The sequence below is a fragment of the Chiloscyllium plagiosum genome, chromosome 11 (assembly GCF_004010195.1).
Source record: "Chiloscyllium plagiosum isolate BGI_BamShark_2017 chromosome 11, ASM401019v2, whole genome shotgun sequence".
Taxonomy (NCBI): Eukaryota; Metazoa; Chordata; class Chondrichthyes; order Orectolobiformes; family Hemiscylliidae; genus Chiloscyllium; species Chiloscyllium plagiosum.
In genome coordinates this window covers 44,627,861-44,645,185 of record NC_057720.1, presented here as the reverse complement: position 1 = coordinate 44,645,185, position 17,325 = coordinate 44,627,861, and the positions used below count along the sequence as shown (strand labels likewise).

Sequence of the window (17,325 nt, the reverse complement as noted above, 5' to 3'; positions counted from 1 at the left end):
GAGGTCCTCCTTTTTAACTTCTCTCCTAGCTCCATGAATTCTTCTTTCAGGACCTCATCTCGTTTTTTTACTCATATTGTTGGTGCCTATATGCACCAAGACAACTGGCTATTCACCCTCCCCTTTTAGAATGGTCTGCAGCCGATCGGTGACATCCCTGACCTGAGTATCTAGGAGGAAACATACCATCCGGGAGTCCCGTTTTTGGCCACAGAACCCCCTACCTACTCCCCTTACAAGAGAATCCCCCATGACTATGGCTCTATGAGTCTTTTTCCCGCCCTTCCAAACAGCAGTACCTGCCACAGTGCCATGATCTTGGTAACTGCTGCCTTCCCCTAGTGAGCCATCTCCCCCAACAGTATCCAAAACGGTATACCTGTTTTGGAGGAAGATGACCGCAAGGGACACCTGCACGGCCTTCCTATTCTTTTTCTGCCTTTTGGTCACCCATTCACTATCTCCCTCAGCAATTCTAACCTGCAGTGTGACCAGTTCACTAAACATGCTATCCACGACCTCCTCAGCATCGCGGATGCTCCACAGTGAATCCATCGCAGCTCCAGGGCCGTCATGCGGTCAAACAAGAGATGCAGCTGGATACACTTCTTGCAAGTGTAAGAGTTGGGAATGTCAGCCATGTTCCTGAGCTCCCACATCAAGCAAGAGGCACATGCCACGGGTCTGAGGTCCCCTGTCATTGTAAGCTTTGCTTTATATCAACAAACTAAAACCAAACAATGCACTTAAATATATGAAAAAGAAAGAAAAATAAAAAATAAAAACCTTGCTGCTTTTTTCTTCTGGTGGGGGGGGGGGGGGGGGGTGGGAGGGCGATACTGCACGTGTAGTATCTCGGGTTAAGCCCCTGCCCAAATATATAATAAGTCCTTACTTTACCAGAACCCTCCTGGTCTCTCCTGTGTCTTCCGCTGCTCCTGGACAGGAGAAAGGCTGTGGGCTTCGAAGGTAAGTATTTAAGCAGTTTCCTTACCTTCTCGGCACCCTTCTGGTCTCTTCGTCACCTTCATTGTGTCTCCCAATGCTCCCGGACAGGAAAAAAAAGTCCCAGACAGAAAAAAATCACCTTATGAATACAGCTTTCTATTGTTCTACCTGCTGGGAGAAAACTAGATGCCGAGAATTCTCAACATGATAGTCAGAGCAGGAATCTGGCCACTTCAGGTCGCTGTAAACTGTGAAGAGCTTCCATTTTGGTTACTATACAACAGCACTTCAAGGCACTCTTGATGGCCACATGCATCTTATGTACATGGGCATTGACAGTGAACATGTGCCAGCCTCTATCAGCACTCATGGCACATCTCTGATCCATTTATGATATAGTTCTGCACTTCAATGCCGCACCTCAGGAGGCACTGGCAACTTTCATTGTAATGTTTCAGCAAGTACTTACTGCTTAGGGAGACACACCCAGCTCATCAACTGGACCAGGCTGCATCTCCATCTATCCTTGCATTCACTCACTTTGAGCCTATCTACATACTTATGGCATTCCTGCCTTGCATTGCCTTTTCTTTTTGCACCTTAGCCTTCAGGCAGTGATATGAAGCTCACAATACTTCCGTCAGGCTTTGCCATTTAAAGCAGTCACAAAGCTAGAAAACCTGCTATGGTTGTCAGCAGCCCCAAATCAAGGGAAATGGCACAATAAAATGAGGGCAGCCATCTATGACAGTCAAGGGGCTTGGATACTGTCAGCCAGGCATTCAGTATCTACCTCTCACAAGAGGTGAGGATCTAAATACAAACCAGCCCACCCCATCCATCATAAATCTTTCAGAATTATTGTGGACTGATTTCCTTCGGGAATGAGACAAGGGCAGGTATTAAGGGAGATTAATGGTGGTGGGGAGGTGCAGGGCATAGTTCTTACTTTTGTTACAGATGATTGGGGTCCCTTTAAAACTGTGGGCCTTTAGTATTCCATATTTCCAATGCATCATGAGACCTCATTTAGAGTTAGAGTTAGAGTAGTAACTCGCCCATCATAAGTATAAACAAAGGACTCATTGGGCAATATGGCAACCTTCTGTATGTGCAATCTTTTCAAAAATAAGATTTGTTCTTAGAAGGAATGAAATTAACGTTCAAATGGAGGTGGCCAAGGGGACAATAGTCATCCAATGCCATGATCATTGGCCAAAAGGATTCAGACAATTGATTGACACAGTGCAAGTTACCTGCCTCTAGAAATAGTGCTCAGGGGCAAAGGGTAGTCTTCATCAGGCAGTCCCAGTAGGTAATAGTCCTCATTGGGCAATCTTCATCACGTGGCTCTCAGAAAGCTGTCTTTTCCAGAAGAAAGATGGACTAGAGGAAAAGAAACACCCAGGGAGGAATTCCCTAACGTCTCGGCTGGAGAGCAGGATACTGCCTTCACAACTTTAATGAGATGAATACATTCTATTAGTGAAACATACTCAATTGTCATGGTTGTATACTTTGCTTTGTCTAATTAACTAATGTATCACATTTAAACTGTTGCTTCTTAACAAACTCTCGGCCTGACCTGGCAGTCCTCTAGCCCGTTGTGGCGATCTCCCTGCCTGGTGTGGTGGCCTCTTGCCCCAGTGTGGCAGTCCCCCAGCCCATCATGGTAGTCTCCTGGCTCAGCGTAGCAGCCTACAGTGGCCTTTTGGCTGGCATAGCCTCAGTACGGACCTCTGAGATGACTCTAGAGTGGTCTCCCAGCCTCAAGAATCTTGAGGTGAAGCCCGGTGGTCTGGAATCAAGGCCCGATGTGGACTGGGAGGGCGAGGTGCCAGCGTGAACATGTTTTAAATGTTTTGAACATTTTATTTCTGTAGTTTCCAATTTATTTCTACAATCTGTAATGCTGGAGTTCTCCTAAAAACCTGTATTGAAGTCTGTACCTAGGTATCTTGTATGTAAGACAGCAATACAAGTGGTGACTTATAAACCTTTCGCTGTACTCATTTGAGTAAATGTGACAATAAAGCTCATGCCAATTCTAGTTCTAACTAAATGAACTATCCAAAAATTGCTACATTAGGTAACAGAACCACCAAAAATCAACAGTGGTGAGAGATTAGGAATAAGGTTCTCTCTAAGTGGAAAGTCCATGCACACTGAATCCAGTGCAGATTGATTGACTCTTTCATTTGCAGAAGTCAATGCCACACACTGAATTTGAAGATCTGCACAGTGGAGGGAAAGGGACTAGCCTTGTCAATGAGTAACTGAACGTTAACATGTTCATTATAGCCAGCAATTGGAAAATAGTGTGCAGTTTGGGTCTTCCTACTTAATGGAAGATATATTTGCGTAATGAAATTTTTAATATATATATTATCATTATCACTTAGGAACTTGGATTTTAAAGTACATGTCATGTTTTAGTGATATAAACATCTAATCTGTACTATAAAGGGCGAGTCAGAAAGTGACTTAGAACAATGAGCCAAAGACAGCCTTCCCAACAAGTCGTGATTAAGCCAAATGACTCAACAAACTACTTGGTGAGATAATTGCTGCTTTTCATTGACTACGTTTTTACCACCAGAAGAGAAGACCAGGAATCATAGAATCCCTATTGTGCAGAAAGAGGCCATTCAGGCTACCGAGTCCAAACCGACCCTGCAAACAGCATTCCACCCAGACCCAGCCCATGGCCATAATCCCGCATTTATCATAGCCAATCCACCTAGCCTAGAGGAAACCCATGCAGATACGGGGAGAATGTGCAAACTCCACCCAGACAGTCATCCAATATTGGAATCGAACTTGTGAGGCAGCAGTGCTAACCAGTTCCATCCCCATAGGATTCCCCCAGCAGTCAAAAGTAGATTGAGTTCTAAAGAAAAGATCCTTAACAATGGAAGGATAGTTTAGCTTTATCCGTTTCAAGCCATCAGACTGGAAAAAAGTTTTAAATTGTTTTAGCACACATTAGTTTTATTCTTAGAGCTCAGTAAGAAAAGGCATTAGCTTGTGTCAATATATCTTTAGGGACAAATACAAAGAATTACTTTGTGAAAGGAAATGCTCACAATCTCATAGAGTCATAGAGATGTACAGCACAGACCCTTCGGTCCAACTCGTCCATGCCAAACAGATATTCCAACCTTATCTAGTCCCATGTGCCAGAACTTCACCCATATCCCTCCAAACCCTTCCTATTCATATACTCATCCAGATGCCTTTTAAATGTTGCAATTGTACCAGCCTCCACCACTTCCTCTGGCAGTTCATTCCATAATAGTACCATCCTCTGCATGAAACAGTTGCCCCTTAGGTCCCTTTTATATCTTTCCCCTCTCACCCTAAACCTATGTCCTCTAGTTCTGGACTCCCCCACTCCAGGGGAAAGACCTTGTCTACTTATCCTATCCATGCCCCTCATGATTTTGTAAACTTCTATAAGGTCACCCCTCAGTCTCCGACGCTCCAGGGAAAACAGCCCCAGTCTGTTCAGCCTCTCCCTATAGCTCAAATCCTTCAATCCTGACAACATTCTTGTAAATCTTTTCTGAACCCTTTCAAGTTTCACAACATCCTTCCAAAATTGGTTTAAAGAAAAAGCAGTTTTACTGGAGTTGAAAGATGTTGCTGAGAAAAGAGTTGAATCTTCCTTTTAGTTTTTTTATATAAGATCTTACCAAATTGTCTCATATATGCATTGTTTTATTTGTACAGGTAGTTCTTGGATAATGTGTGTTCTGGCAACGTGATTTGGCTATAATGCTGCTGAAGAATTAGATTAGATTCCCTACAGTGTGGAAACAGGCCCTTCGGCCCAACAAGTCCACACCGACCCTCCCGAAGAGTAACCCACCCAGACCCATTTCCCGCTGACTAATGCACCTATGGACAATTTGGCATGGCCAATTCACCTGACCTGCACATCTTTGTGACTGTGGGAGGAAACCGGAGCACCCAGAGGAAACCCACGCAGACACGGGGAGAACGTGCAAACTCCACACAGGCAGTTACGCGAGGCTGGAATCGAACCTGGGATCCTGGTGCTGTGAGGCAGCAGTGCTAGCCACTGAGCCACTGTGCCGCCCCATTAGGGAACGGTATTTTTGAGAACGCTTACATGTTTTCGCATTAGCGTAATTCCAGCGGGGGATCGGTTCGTGTGCTTTGTTCTGCGCATGCGCTTATGTCCGCGCCAAAGTCTCCACACCATGCTGTGCATGCGCAATGTCAGCACCAATCTTTGTGCCATTCTGCGCATGTGCCAATGTCAGCTGCCAACAGAGCAGCTTTCTATGAGAGGTACTGTAGAGCAGCTATTTGACATTTCTTAGATATACTGTGTTAAATTTACTTCTGTTTTGTTAATAAATATGATTTCAATTTTCATTCAGGCTGTACAATTCTTTATGTTAGACTTTTAAGTAACTTTTGAGAGATTGTGAGTGATACTTTTTGCTGGTCTGCCCATAACTCCACTTTTCCCATTGAACCCATTATATATATTGAACAATTTTCTATTAAGCGATGTTTCGCTGGAACACAACTACGGTGTTATAGGAGAACTACCTGTATTTTTTTTAATTTTGTATAATAACATTCACACAAAACTGTCAATGAGTTTAAGTTGTTTACCACCACAGTAACAAGATTCCAAAAATAAAGTTTATGGTCTATCGAGCCAAGTTTCACTTCTAGTGTTACCATCAGCTGAGATCATATTAAAATCAGGCCTTTGGCTGGAAAAAAATCCATTGAATTTAAGAAGAATCTCTGAATCCTTAAAGAAATATGTACATGGATTTACTGGACATAAAGTGGGAGAGCCGTTGGGAAGTTATATGGATCAGAATTTCAAAATTGCATTGACTATTGCTAACATTTTTCTGGGAGTAGGAGACATGACAGTGCATCATAGCATCAAATCTTTGTGATGGTTACACCAAGACAGTTAGCAGATCATTGAAGGAAGAAATAAAAGCAGGACCTGAAAAGGATAAGATGCTTTGAGCAATTTCCCTGGACTAAAATTACAAGGCGGAAGCCTGAAGTTGATGTGTCACTGCTCGAATTAGCTAACATTCAGTTAGATACGAAAAACAAGACTCAGACATAACAGAAAACATGAATTGGAATCAAAGCAGAATGAAAGAGCAATGGAGAGAGTAATTGAAAGGAAAGGGAAAGAGAACTGGCCATTACAAAGCTTGAATGGGAAGGTGGGGGGAAAAGAAATGAAAGCTTAATGAAATTTTAAAGATTTCTGAATATGGAAATCACCCATGACCTGACCACACAAAATCTTAGAATAAAGATGAGGTAGCAGCTCAGAGAATGCTTCTGATTCCAAAAGTAGCTGTCAAGAAAACCTTTGGGAGAAGTGGAGCATCATGAGATGATATGGGGCTATGGAGTGCCATGAGGGTGGATAGAGGGGCATAGAATGAGAGGGAGGGTATGAAAGGCCATGGTGAAAAGGTACTCTGCATGGGGGGATGAGGCATGTAAGGGTTGAGAGTTCTCAAAGTCCTTATTCTAACTGGAAAATCGAGGTGAGGCTAATTAGTCAACCTCAGAACAATAGGCTTTGAAAATGCACTGTTTCCAGGGCTGGTGGTCCCAACTCCAGTGCGTGCACATCCCATGCCTCTCTATACCATCCCCCCTAAAAATTAACATTATGTACATCAGCACAGTTTTTCCTGTATGAGGTACAGTGTCAAAACATTTCCAGATTCTGTGCACCAGACTCCAGAGCAAACTTTTGAGACTGAATGACAGTTACCCTAAAGTTGGCTGAAGTCCTGTGGCCACAGTTCTCTCCAAATAATCCCAAACTCTAAGATTCAATGTCCAAATTATTAAAATTTAATTAATGACTCATTCAGAAGTTTCCCTGCTCAGAATGGATGAATGCAGATATTTCTGCTGCTTACAGATATTGCTGAATGTTTCACAGATTTTGGCAGTGTGTAATGCATTGGAGTCTGTCTCTGCCATCTATCCAAGATCCTCGAAGATGGTTCAGGTGTCTCGGCACAGATATAGTACCCATTCAGCACTGTTCCTAGAATAGGTGTCCAATGGTCAGTTTACTTGTTTTCTCTAACATTGCCACTGCCATTTTGCACAACAGCAAATTAACGCTTGTTCCTACAACAGGCCACCTTCATGGCTCCAAACATGTTCCTCCATAACCATGTAATTTACAGCATAGTTGGAACTCAATATCACAGCAGGTGGAACTCCTGCCTCTCCTTATTTCCAATGATGCAACAGCCCAACTGCATTTCATTGCTATCCAAATATGCAAAAGTTCAACCTTACACAACACAATATTGTGTGGCTTCGCTGTACAAAATAGCTTCCTTCACAACAAAACATAATTTGTAATATTTACTGCAATATTTTACAACTTAAAATTTCAAGAAAATTAACTAATTAACAACTAAAGAAAAATAAGAAAATATTTGCTACTTTACTATAGATGTTAACTAGCATTTTTAATTCCATTAATGTCAGCACAGTAAATAATCGCATATATCATTCTTTTAGCACGTGTTGTGGGCAGCAAAAGAAGGACAAAATTGTACAAATTCCAGCAAATTGACTGTGAACATGTTGTGAGAATTTGAAATTCTACAGTAAATTAGCTGAACTGCTATTTTTTTGAAGTAATAGCTAAACTGAATCCAAAAATTCAATTTGGACATTTTACAAAATAACTCAAATTCGGCCAATTTACGGAGACAGTGAGGTCTGCAGATGCTGGAGATCAGAGTTGAGAATGTGTTTCTGGAAAAGCTCAGCAGGTCAGGCAGCATCCTGAAGATGGGCTCTGGCCCGAAACGCCGATTTTCCTGCTCCTCGGATACTGCCTGACCTGCTGTGCTTTTCCAGCAACCCATCCTCAACTCTGAGCAACTTCAGCAACACATTCTCAATTCAGCCAATTTATGTCTTTTCAGTTTTGTTTTTAGTTCTAATATTTACATAAAATCTGTATCATAAACAAGAACATTGATTCAAAGAATTCAAAATCAATTAATTGAACAGAAAATAACAGCCAAAATTATTTAAATACATAAATTAGTATATCAAGTATGGAGAGAATAGTTTTACAGTTTCAACTTCAATTCATTCAGCACATATATTGATAACAGATATTTGCTTAACTAAAATTTATCACCTTACTGGGAATGCCACTATTATCATATTAATAAAGCATGTTAAAACATGGAGTTTTAAAACACATTGCTTGTGATTCCTCCAGAGTAGGCAGTTAAAAAAAAAGCTCCTTCTCCTCCAGGGCATAACTTCAGACAGAATAAAATCAACCCAACAATGCTGGGACTGCAGGTCCGATAGGCAGCTCAAAAGACATGTTACTGCTCAGGGCTAAGTTACTTCCAATATAACTGTCACCCACTGCAGTGTAAAATTTGTCAGGGGAACAGTTTGTTTCATTTAGTGTCAGGGAAAATCCCACATCTAGACAGCTTTTATATAAAACAGAAGATTATGAACCAGCATTTCTACTCACCAGGGTTTGTTATTGTCAAGAGGTCAAGACGCCGTTGTTGCTAAAAGACAAATAAACAGTTTGTTAGAACATATTTACTACAGAGTCTGTGGTTTTGCTGATGTTCAAATCTTTAAAGCACTGTCTATATTGCAATACATGGATAGTGCTTTTTAAAGTAAAATGTAGGCTGGTTTACAGACAGGAAAGACTATACTTAATGTTCACCTGCTGAGTGAACAGATGCTGAGATCCCACACTGCTGCTTATATGGAAGATCCACCAGTGTTAAGTGCTGCTCAAGAACCTAAGTAGCTAGCAGTGGATTTTATTCAGGCTTCAGGATCCTGTGGTGGAAATCTTGCTTCCAACAGATGCTATACAATCCGAGATCAGCAGGTGTTATATTTCAGATGGCACCAATGCGAGCAGTGGCACACTACTTGCAATGAACACTTCAAAGACATAGGATTGTTGAGAGACTCAGGCCACAGGTGCAAGTAAGGGTGGGATCAGAATCACAAGGTGGAGGATATGTGAGGGAGAGACAGAGTATCAACAACAAAGACAGTGGTTAGCAGTCAGTAACCCCACTTCCTAATGCCTGATTCCTTGATCAGTTACTGAATGTATTTGAATAAAGAATGCCTCCTGGGACCCTGTAAGCAAAGCCAACAGAGATTCTTTTCAAGGTCTCCACACTGTACTTCACTGCCTGCCTCTGGGTGAATACTAGTGTCTAGTCTTTTTGTATTTTCTATTCAACCTGTTCAGATTTGTCATTACACACCTTTGGAGCACATGGGACTTGAATATAGACATCATAGCTCAGAGGCAGGGACACTGCCATGGTGCCAAGAGCCCAAATATATTGTCTATGGGAAGAGGGCTCTTAAGTAGGCATTAATTGCTCACTTAAGGACTTCAGTTGGTGGTGTGGTGAGAAGGCCATCCATGACTCTTTTCCCTGGCCTCAATCCAGACAGAGACAGGAAGGTCATGGGTTCAACACCCAGCAGCCTCTTATTCTATTCATTGCACCTGCCTTCAAATTTGCAGCATTCAAAGTCACTATTATTTTACAAAAAATAAATCTGTCCAACCTGTTTAAAAGGAGATACAAATAATTGTCTCTCATGCTGGAGTAGAAAACGGCAGGCTGGAATTAATGTAGCCCACTACAGTGGGAAACATGGCAGCCAGGGTCATTTAATCAGGGAAAAGCTCAGCATCAATCTCCAGACAGTAGAAAAAACATACTCAATTAAATCAGGGGACAGATCAGGCTGATGCAGTGTTTCCAGCCATCTGAAGCAGCATGTCAATCGGGCTCAAACAGAAATAGAAATTGCTGGAAAATCTCAGCAGGTCTGGCAGCATCTGTGGTGAGAACAGTTAACATTTCAGGTCCTGGGAGCCTCTTCAGAATAGGAGATTACTATCCATGGGTACACCACAATTTATAGAACTTCATGGGAAAAACTGTAAGTATTATAGCTTTCCCATGCCCTCAGAAGGTTGCTCAGCAAATGCTGGCAGGTTTTACTGGTTTACCAGCTTCCATAGGTGGGTGGTTTGTTCTCCTAATCATACGAGGACCCAGTATTAGCAATAGATGTCAGGTAGTTCTTCTATGATGTGATAGTTGCGTTCTTGTGCAACCCCACATTATAGAAAAATTGTGCTTTGGAAACAGTGCTTAAAGTGTTGGTGCTGTAATTATGATAACACACATTTTAAAAGTTCATGTTTTAGAAACAGTGTCCCCAATTCATCAATTGTGTTACAGCGAATTTGCATTAATGAAATGTGTGCTTTTGCAGAATGACCTGTACATGTTGTACAATTTGGTCGATCTAGACATACAACTCCATTTTCTACGTAGCTAATATTTCATCAGAATGTATTTTTACTATAAATAACAGTACCTGATTTCTAAAACAAACTTAAACATCACTTTTTTGATAGCCAAGCTGAAAGAATGGGAAGGAAACATGACACAATTTGAATATTGATTATTGCTAAGTCAGCAGCAAAAATATCATTTATACATGAGGCAATTATGGAATGCTGCTCAAAAATAGGTTGAAGTGTGGCACAGATGAAGATGTTATTGTTGTTCTACATAATGGTCTTTTTATGGCAATTATGTGACAAAATGGGAGCTTCCAATAATTCAGGGTTTTAAAATGGGTTTTTTTTTGCATAGTGTTGCATAGACATTTCACCTGTCTGAAAAACAAAGGATTACTATCTATGAATCAGATGACAAAGATTTCATTTTGATAGCAGGGTGGTATATTAAAAATATTAATACTGAAACAGTTGTCAGGCAAATATATGATTTCTAGCTGTGGTCATGCATGAAAATAGCTGAATTGAAAGTACAATAAGGAAGTAAAATTGTTGTAGACCATTAAACTATTATCTGCCTAGATAAAGAGACTGTTAGCATCTTGGCTGCCTGACTGCTTCAAAGAAATAACTCAAGATCACAGTAAAAGCATTCACGTAACCAAAAAGCCTTCTGGTGTTCTGCAATCTAATTATTCATCCTCGTTGTTATATGTATACAAATTGTACTGTGTTCTATATTCATTGCAAAATCTATGTAGTGTCATGACTTAACTGGGAAGACTGCACCAATAATTATGCCCCACTGTTCCACAAGCCCATCACATAATGTATAAATGCACAAGATGTCAATGAAACCACTAAAATGACCAAATTATCTGTCTAACTGCTAATCCGGGAGAAAAGCAATTCACTCCAGGTTTCCTCAGTAATGGTTCAAAAATCCCCCTTTTATTGTAACATGCTTAATTTTAACAAGCGGAGTAAAATGAAAGGATTTTGAATTTATGCAATTTAAACCATAACCCTACACAAGAGACTTATGGTTTAGATGAGTGAAAAGAAGAATATAGACTGAGTAAATAAAATTCTGAAGACTAAAAGTCCAGACCCTGAGGTGCAAAGTTATTTTTCTCATGGTCTTTGAGTTTTGCAATTATGACACTGTCATCCGTGCAGTGACTGTCATTCTTAAATTCAATGGCTTATCGGGTATACTTAGATGTTTCATGCATGAATTCTTTCTTGCAAGAATTATTGTTTTTTCCTATCTTTTCCCCACATGGATACAGAAAGGGAGAGATGGATATTTCTGCCTGCAGGCTTTGTATGGTTTTTTTCACTCTGCTTCTCTTGGCACTTACACCTTTTAACCACTCTGATCAACCAAAATGAGGGCTGATATGAGGCAAAATTACCTTAATTTAAAAGTTCGAAAGTAGGCAACACTTAATTTTCTAGTTGCAAAAGCCCCCCTGATATTCTGACCTCTTATTCTTCCACCCTTAAAGAAACGGAATTGATGGTTTTAAATGCATGACATTACCAGGAAAACATTACACACGTACAACATGAAAACAAATTACTTACATTCTCACACATTCATTCCTTAAATAGGATTTCAACATTTTCTTAACATTTATTTAGACCATAAGACATAGGAACAGAAATTAGGCCATTCAGCTCATCGAGTCTGTCCTGCCATTCAATCATGGCTGATAAGTTTCTCAACCCCATTCTCCTGCTTTCTCCCCGTAACCCTCAATCCCCTTTGCAATCAAGAACCTACCTATCTCGATCTTAAATATACTCAATGACCTGGCATCCACAGCCTTCTGTTCTCAAACTCTTAATCTATTTCCATATAATCATGCCCTAGATAATACATCAACAATTACATTCGTGTTTCCAATAATATGAACATTCTTTACATTGGATGATTGAATCAATAAGTTCCATTGAAACAATCTTGTATTTTGACTCTAAAATTTCTCTATAAAGCTGGCAGGTCACAATGAGCATATTAGTGTTTCAATACAACCAAGACATTTGAAGAACCAATGAAATCTGAAAGTCTAATTTTCCAATGTAGAGTGTTTCTTCTGATATTGGTTGAATTTCTTAAAAAAAATACCCCACTGGATTCTGTATTCCTGATTCAGCATCTTGCAATAAGTCTGCACCTACTACCAAATTATAAGTATCAAATGACATTTTAAAAGATTTCATGAAGTCGGGGGTGGCCAACACTGATTTATTAGGATTACCCTCAACATCCTAAAGGCTGCTTGGCACTCTGCTGACTAGATAACCTTTGACTGCTTCCACAACAAATGTGTTAAAGTTAAAAATCACACAACATCAGATTATAGTTCAACAGGCTTATTTGGAAGTACTAGCTTTTGGAGCACTGCTCCTTCATCAGGTAGCCAGCTGACAAAGGAGCAGTGCTCCAAAAGATAGTACTTCCAAATAAACCAGTTGGACTAAAATCTGATGTTATGTGATTTTTAACTTTGTCCACCCAGCCCAACACCAGCATCTGTTAAAGGTATAGCTATTGTGCTGATGTTAAGCACTATTTTCCATGACCATGTAATCTAGTAGTGAGGATTCATCTTTTTGCCTTCAAAGCTTTTACTTCCTTAATTATGAGTAACCTTTTAATCTCATGACCATAAATCAAGTTGAATGGAGTAAATGCATTAGATTCATCTGGGCAATCTTTGGTAACAAAGAGTACAAAATCTATTCTTTGCCCAAATCTTGTGGACGTTTGAATAATAAGCCTGAATCATTGTTTGGAGAATCTGAAGGTAACTCTCCAAAACTGCTTGCGTTTGAAGATTAAGGGCAGTAGACAACAACTATTTTAGACCCAAATTGCTGATTTATGTCCTGAAAAAAATTGAACATAAATTTAGAACCTTGATCAGATTGTATAACAATTTGCAGTCCGTAAATTAATTTTTCTACTAATACCTTAGCTGTAATTGTCCTTCAAAGAATACATTTTGGAAATTGGGCTGTCATGTCCCTAAGGATATATTTCTGTCCTGCTGCATTTTCTTCACAACCTACTTACACTTAACTGAATGGTTCTTCAAAACTGGTATGGATGTTCTCGACTGCATGTTGAGGTTTTTCAACCACCTAATATATATGGCATGTTTTACAAAACTACATTGTTTCCTTATTAAGTATTGATCAAATAGAATGTCTACTTATTGATATTTGAGTTTTCTACATTCCTATATGTCCTGCCAAAAGAATTTTCTGTGCTATGCCCAACATCTCCTGACAATATTTGGGCAGTACTACTATCTGATGAACAAATGTAGATCCTTCATCTGCAGATCTCTGAGGATTTCTTCATTATCAGAACTTTGTATTTAACAATCCAGAACTCCTTCAGCCTCTACTTCGGTTTGAGTTGTTAAATTACCTTACTTAACTCGGGAAATGTTTTCCTAGCCTCAATTAACAAAAGCATGTTAAATCATTCTCTGTAATCACCTCCAACCTTAAATAAAGTTTCGGTTAGACTAACCTCTGCTTATGGTATTACTTTGAATGTCGCATTTAGAATACTGTATACAGTTCTGGTCACCACATTACCAAAAGGATGTGGATGCTTTGGAGGAGGTGCAGAGAAGGTTTACGAGGATGTTGCCTGGTATGGAAGGTGCTAGCTATGAAGAGAGGTTGATTAGGTTAGGATTGTTTTCATTAGAAAAAAGGAGATTGAGGAGGGACTTGATTGAGGTCTACAAAATCATGAAGTGTATAGACAGGGTAGATAGAGATAAGCTTTGTCCCAGGGTGAGCGAGTCAATAATGAGAGGTCGTGCGTTCAAGATGAGAGGTGAAAAGTTTAAGGGGGATATACGCGGCAAGTACTTTATACAGAGGGTGGTAGGTGCCTGGAACACATTGCCAGCAGAGGTAGTAGAGGCAGGCACAGTAGATTCATTGAAGTTGCATCTGGACAGATGCATGAGATGGTGGGGAGCAGAGAGATACAGATCCTTAGGAATTGGGTGATAGGTTTAGATAATGGATTAGGATCCGCTCAAGCTTGGAGGACCGAAGGGCCTGTTCCTGAGCTGTAAATTTTCTTTGTCTTTGTCTTTGTCTTTGAGTTGTGTTGAAAATTAGCCGTTTGATTTGCCTTAAACCAATAAGGCAACATATATTCCGACAACAATGTGGATTTTTAAAGAGTCTTTAACACTTGATAGGAGTATACTGCCATCAAGTCATTTATTGGGATAAGGAACCAAAATCTTGCTTCAAGAATTAGGTTTTAAGAAGTGCCTTAAAAAAGGAAAGAAAGTTAGAGGGATGGAGAGATTTAGTAAGGAAATTCCAGAATTTAGGACTGAGACAGCTGGAGACATGACCACCGATGATGAAGCAATTAACATTGGTAATGAAGATCAGACCACAATTAGAGGAACATAGTGAAGGTCTGTACATTTAAAAGTGCTGACAAAGATAAGGAGAGCAAAGGAAGGATTGAAAAACAAGTGGATGTTTTTTAAAAATGAGACAATACCAGATTAGGAGCTAACATAGTTAGTGAGTATAGAAATGACAGGTAAATGATAGCTGCAAGTTAGGATAAGGGCAGTAGAATGTCAAATAAGCTTACATTTTTAGATCGTGCAAAGTGTAAACTTTATTACAAATCTAATGCAGCATTTGTTTTCATCAACCTATAGGTAGTGATAGCTAAATTTCAGACCCAGCTTTGAAAACAAAATTGATTTACCCCAGTCACAATTCATTTTGGGGGATAATGTAAGGCACAAAGGTCTTTCCTAACATCTCTGACAAGATGGTGACACCAGCAAGGTAGACAGTGTTTGGGCTTCTGGGCCCGACCATTCCAGACGGACTGCTTCCTCCCTTCTTTCCTAACACTTTTTTGTCTTCTTTGTTCTTTTTTCTCTTTTACTTTATCTGCTACTCATCAAAGACAGGCAAGAAGGTGACAGTGCAGAGGAGGGTTGCCAGAGTGACACTTTTGGTGAGGCAGCAGCGTGGCCTGGCAGTGGAACCAGGAACTCCTGGTTGTGGTCTGCTCGGAGCAGGAACTCCAGGTATCAGCGCGACTATGCCTTCAAAGGAACCAAGGACTCCTATTTGTGGTATGCTCAGAGTGGGGATTCCAGCATTATTGAGGAAGCAGCCTGGTTGCAGTAGGCCCGCAGCAGGGATTCCTGGTTATCAGCTGGTGATGGCAGATCTTGGCTGTGGTCGGCCTGGAACCGGGGTCTCCTGGTTATCAGCTCGGCAGTGACAGCAGCGAAGCTGGGGGCTCCAGGTTGCAGAGTGAGTGCTGCATCAGTGGCCTATTGGCAAGCTAAGCCCAGCAACAAAGAGATGGTGCTTGAAGAATGGCGACTCCAATGTGGGTGGGTCTGGCGCAGGCAGCAGAGGGGTGACAACGCAAGTGTCCTTGTTCAGCTCACTCAGGGCTCAGGACTCAGGACTCATGGTGGAGACAGTGAAACGAAGATGGACTCTCTTTCGACTTTATCTTTTTATTCTTAAAGTATTCAAAATGGCACCAGATTGTGGTGACAGTTGAAGCTTTTCATATATTTTACTCTGTTGTTCATTGTAAAGTGCAAATAACAATATATCATTATTCATCGTCATTCATTCCAGAGCCTGCAAGAGACGCCTGTTATCTCCAATGGGAAGGCCCTTCAGGTGTTTTAGTGGCCATTGGTGAACCATCTCAGATTCAAGAATCTGGCCATCTCACTAGCCAGAAGATATCATCATGGATGGGCTGAAAATGTGTTGTTGGAAAAGCGCAGCAGGTCAGGCAGCATCCAGGGAACAGGAGAATCGACGTTTCGGGCATAAGCCCTTCTTCAGGAATGAGGAAAGTTTGTCCAGCAGGCTAAGATCAGAGGAGATGACCTGCGGGGTGCAGTGAGAGAGGGACTCACTGAAATCTTAGTAGAGGGAGGAAGAGAGCTTCTTCAAGGAAGGCATCCTTGTAAGAGGATTTGCAGTAGGTTGAAATCTTTGAGGAGAAAGTGAGGTCTGCAGATGCTGGAGATCAGAGCTGAAAATGTGTTGCTGGAAAAGCGCAACAGGTCAGGCAGCATCCAGGGAACAGGAGAATCGACGTTTCGGGCATTAGCCCTTCTTCAGGACAGCCTGCTGGACAAACTTTCCTCAGTCCTGAAGAAGGGCTTATGCCCGAAACGTCGATTCTCCTGTTCCCTGGATGCTGCCTGACCTGCTGCGCATTTCCAGCAACACATTTTCAGCTCTGATCTCCAGCATCTGCAGACCCCATCATCATGGATGGGGTCTTGTTGAGTGTAATGGCTGCAGTGGAGGAGGGTTTGCACTAAGGACATGAGGTATACTCAGTGAACTTCCCAATCCCAGTACTGGGTTCCTCAACCAGGCACTAAACACCTTCAAATGAGGAAACCCCCCCCAATCCCAGGGGAACAGTAAGTAAATTTCTGTGAATTACTTGCCATACACACGGCATGACTCAAAGTCCATCTGCAACTGAATTGATGCCAGAGGTGGCACAATGAGGACCTTTAAGTAGTCATCAATTGGTCAAAGTGTCTCAAATTTGCAGCTAGTTGAGAAGTCTAACCACGGACCTTCCTGACCCAGACCTAATTTTGATAAGGAAGACATCCTCAGAAGGTGGTGGATTCTCACACTTCACATTCTCACCTTATTAAAATCTACCCTGCCCCCCCAAACACGTCACAAGAGAAGCCTTAAAACTTCATCCATCTTGTTTGTTGCCCACATGGATCTGTCGACATGTGATTCAAGCTGCACTACAATATGGAATACTGAGAATTCACCACAAATAGTTTCTAAGTTCAAATGGTAATGCGAAATAGAATCATAGAAAATAACAGCACAGAATGACTATTTGAGAAATTTAATCCTACTTTCTACTTCTTGACCTGTAGCTTCAAGTGAACATC

At 41.0% G+C, this 17,325-nt stretch overlaps 1 protein-coding gene across 1 annotated transcript in view; it reads right to left on the bottom strand.

Annotated features, from left to right (window-relative positions):
- The window catches only part of agbl4 (AGBL carboxypeptidase 4), an 862,393-nt gene that overhangs the window by 398,236 nt on the left and 446,832 nt on the right, over positions 1-17,325 (bottom strand). Inside the window, exon 6 of the mRNA XM_043699224.1 lies at positions 8,507-8,546. Coding sequence (XP_043555159.1) covers positions 8,507-8,546 — 40 coding nt within the window. The remainder of the gene's footprint in view (positions 1-8,506; positions 8,547-17,325) is intronic.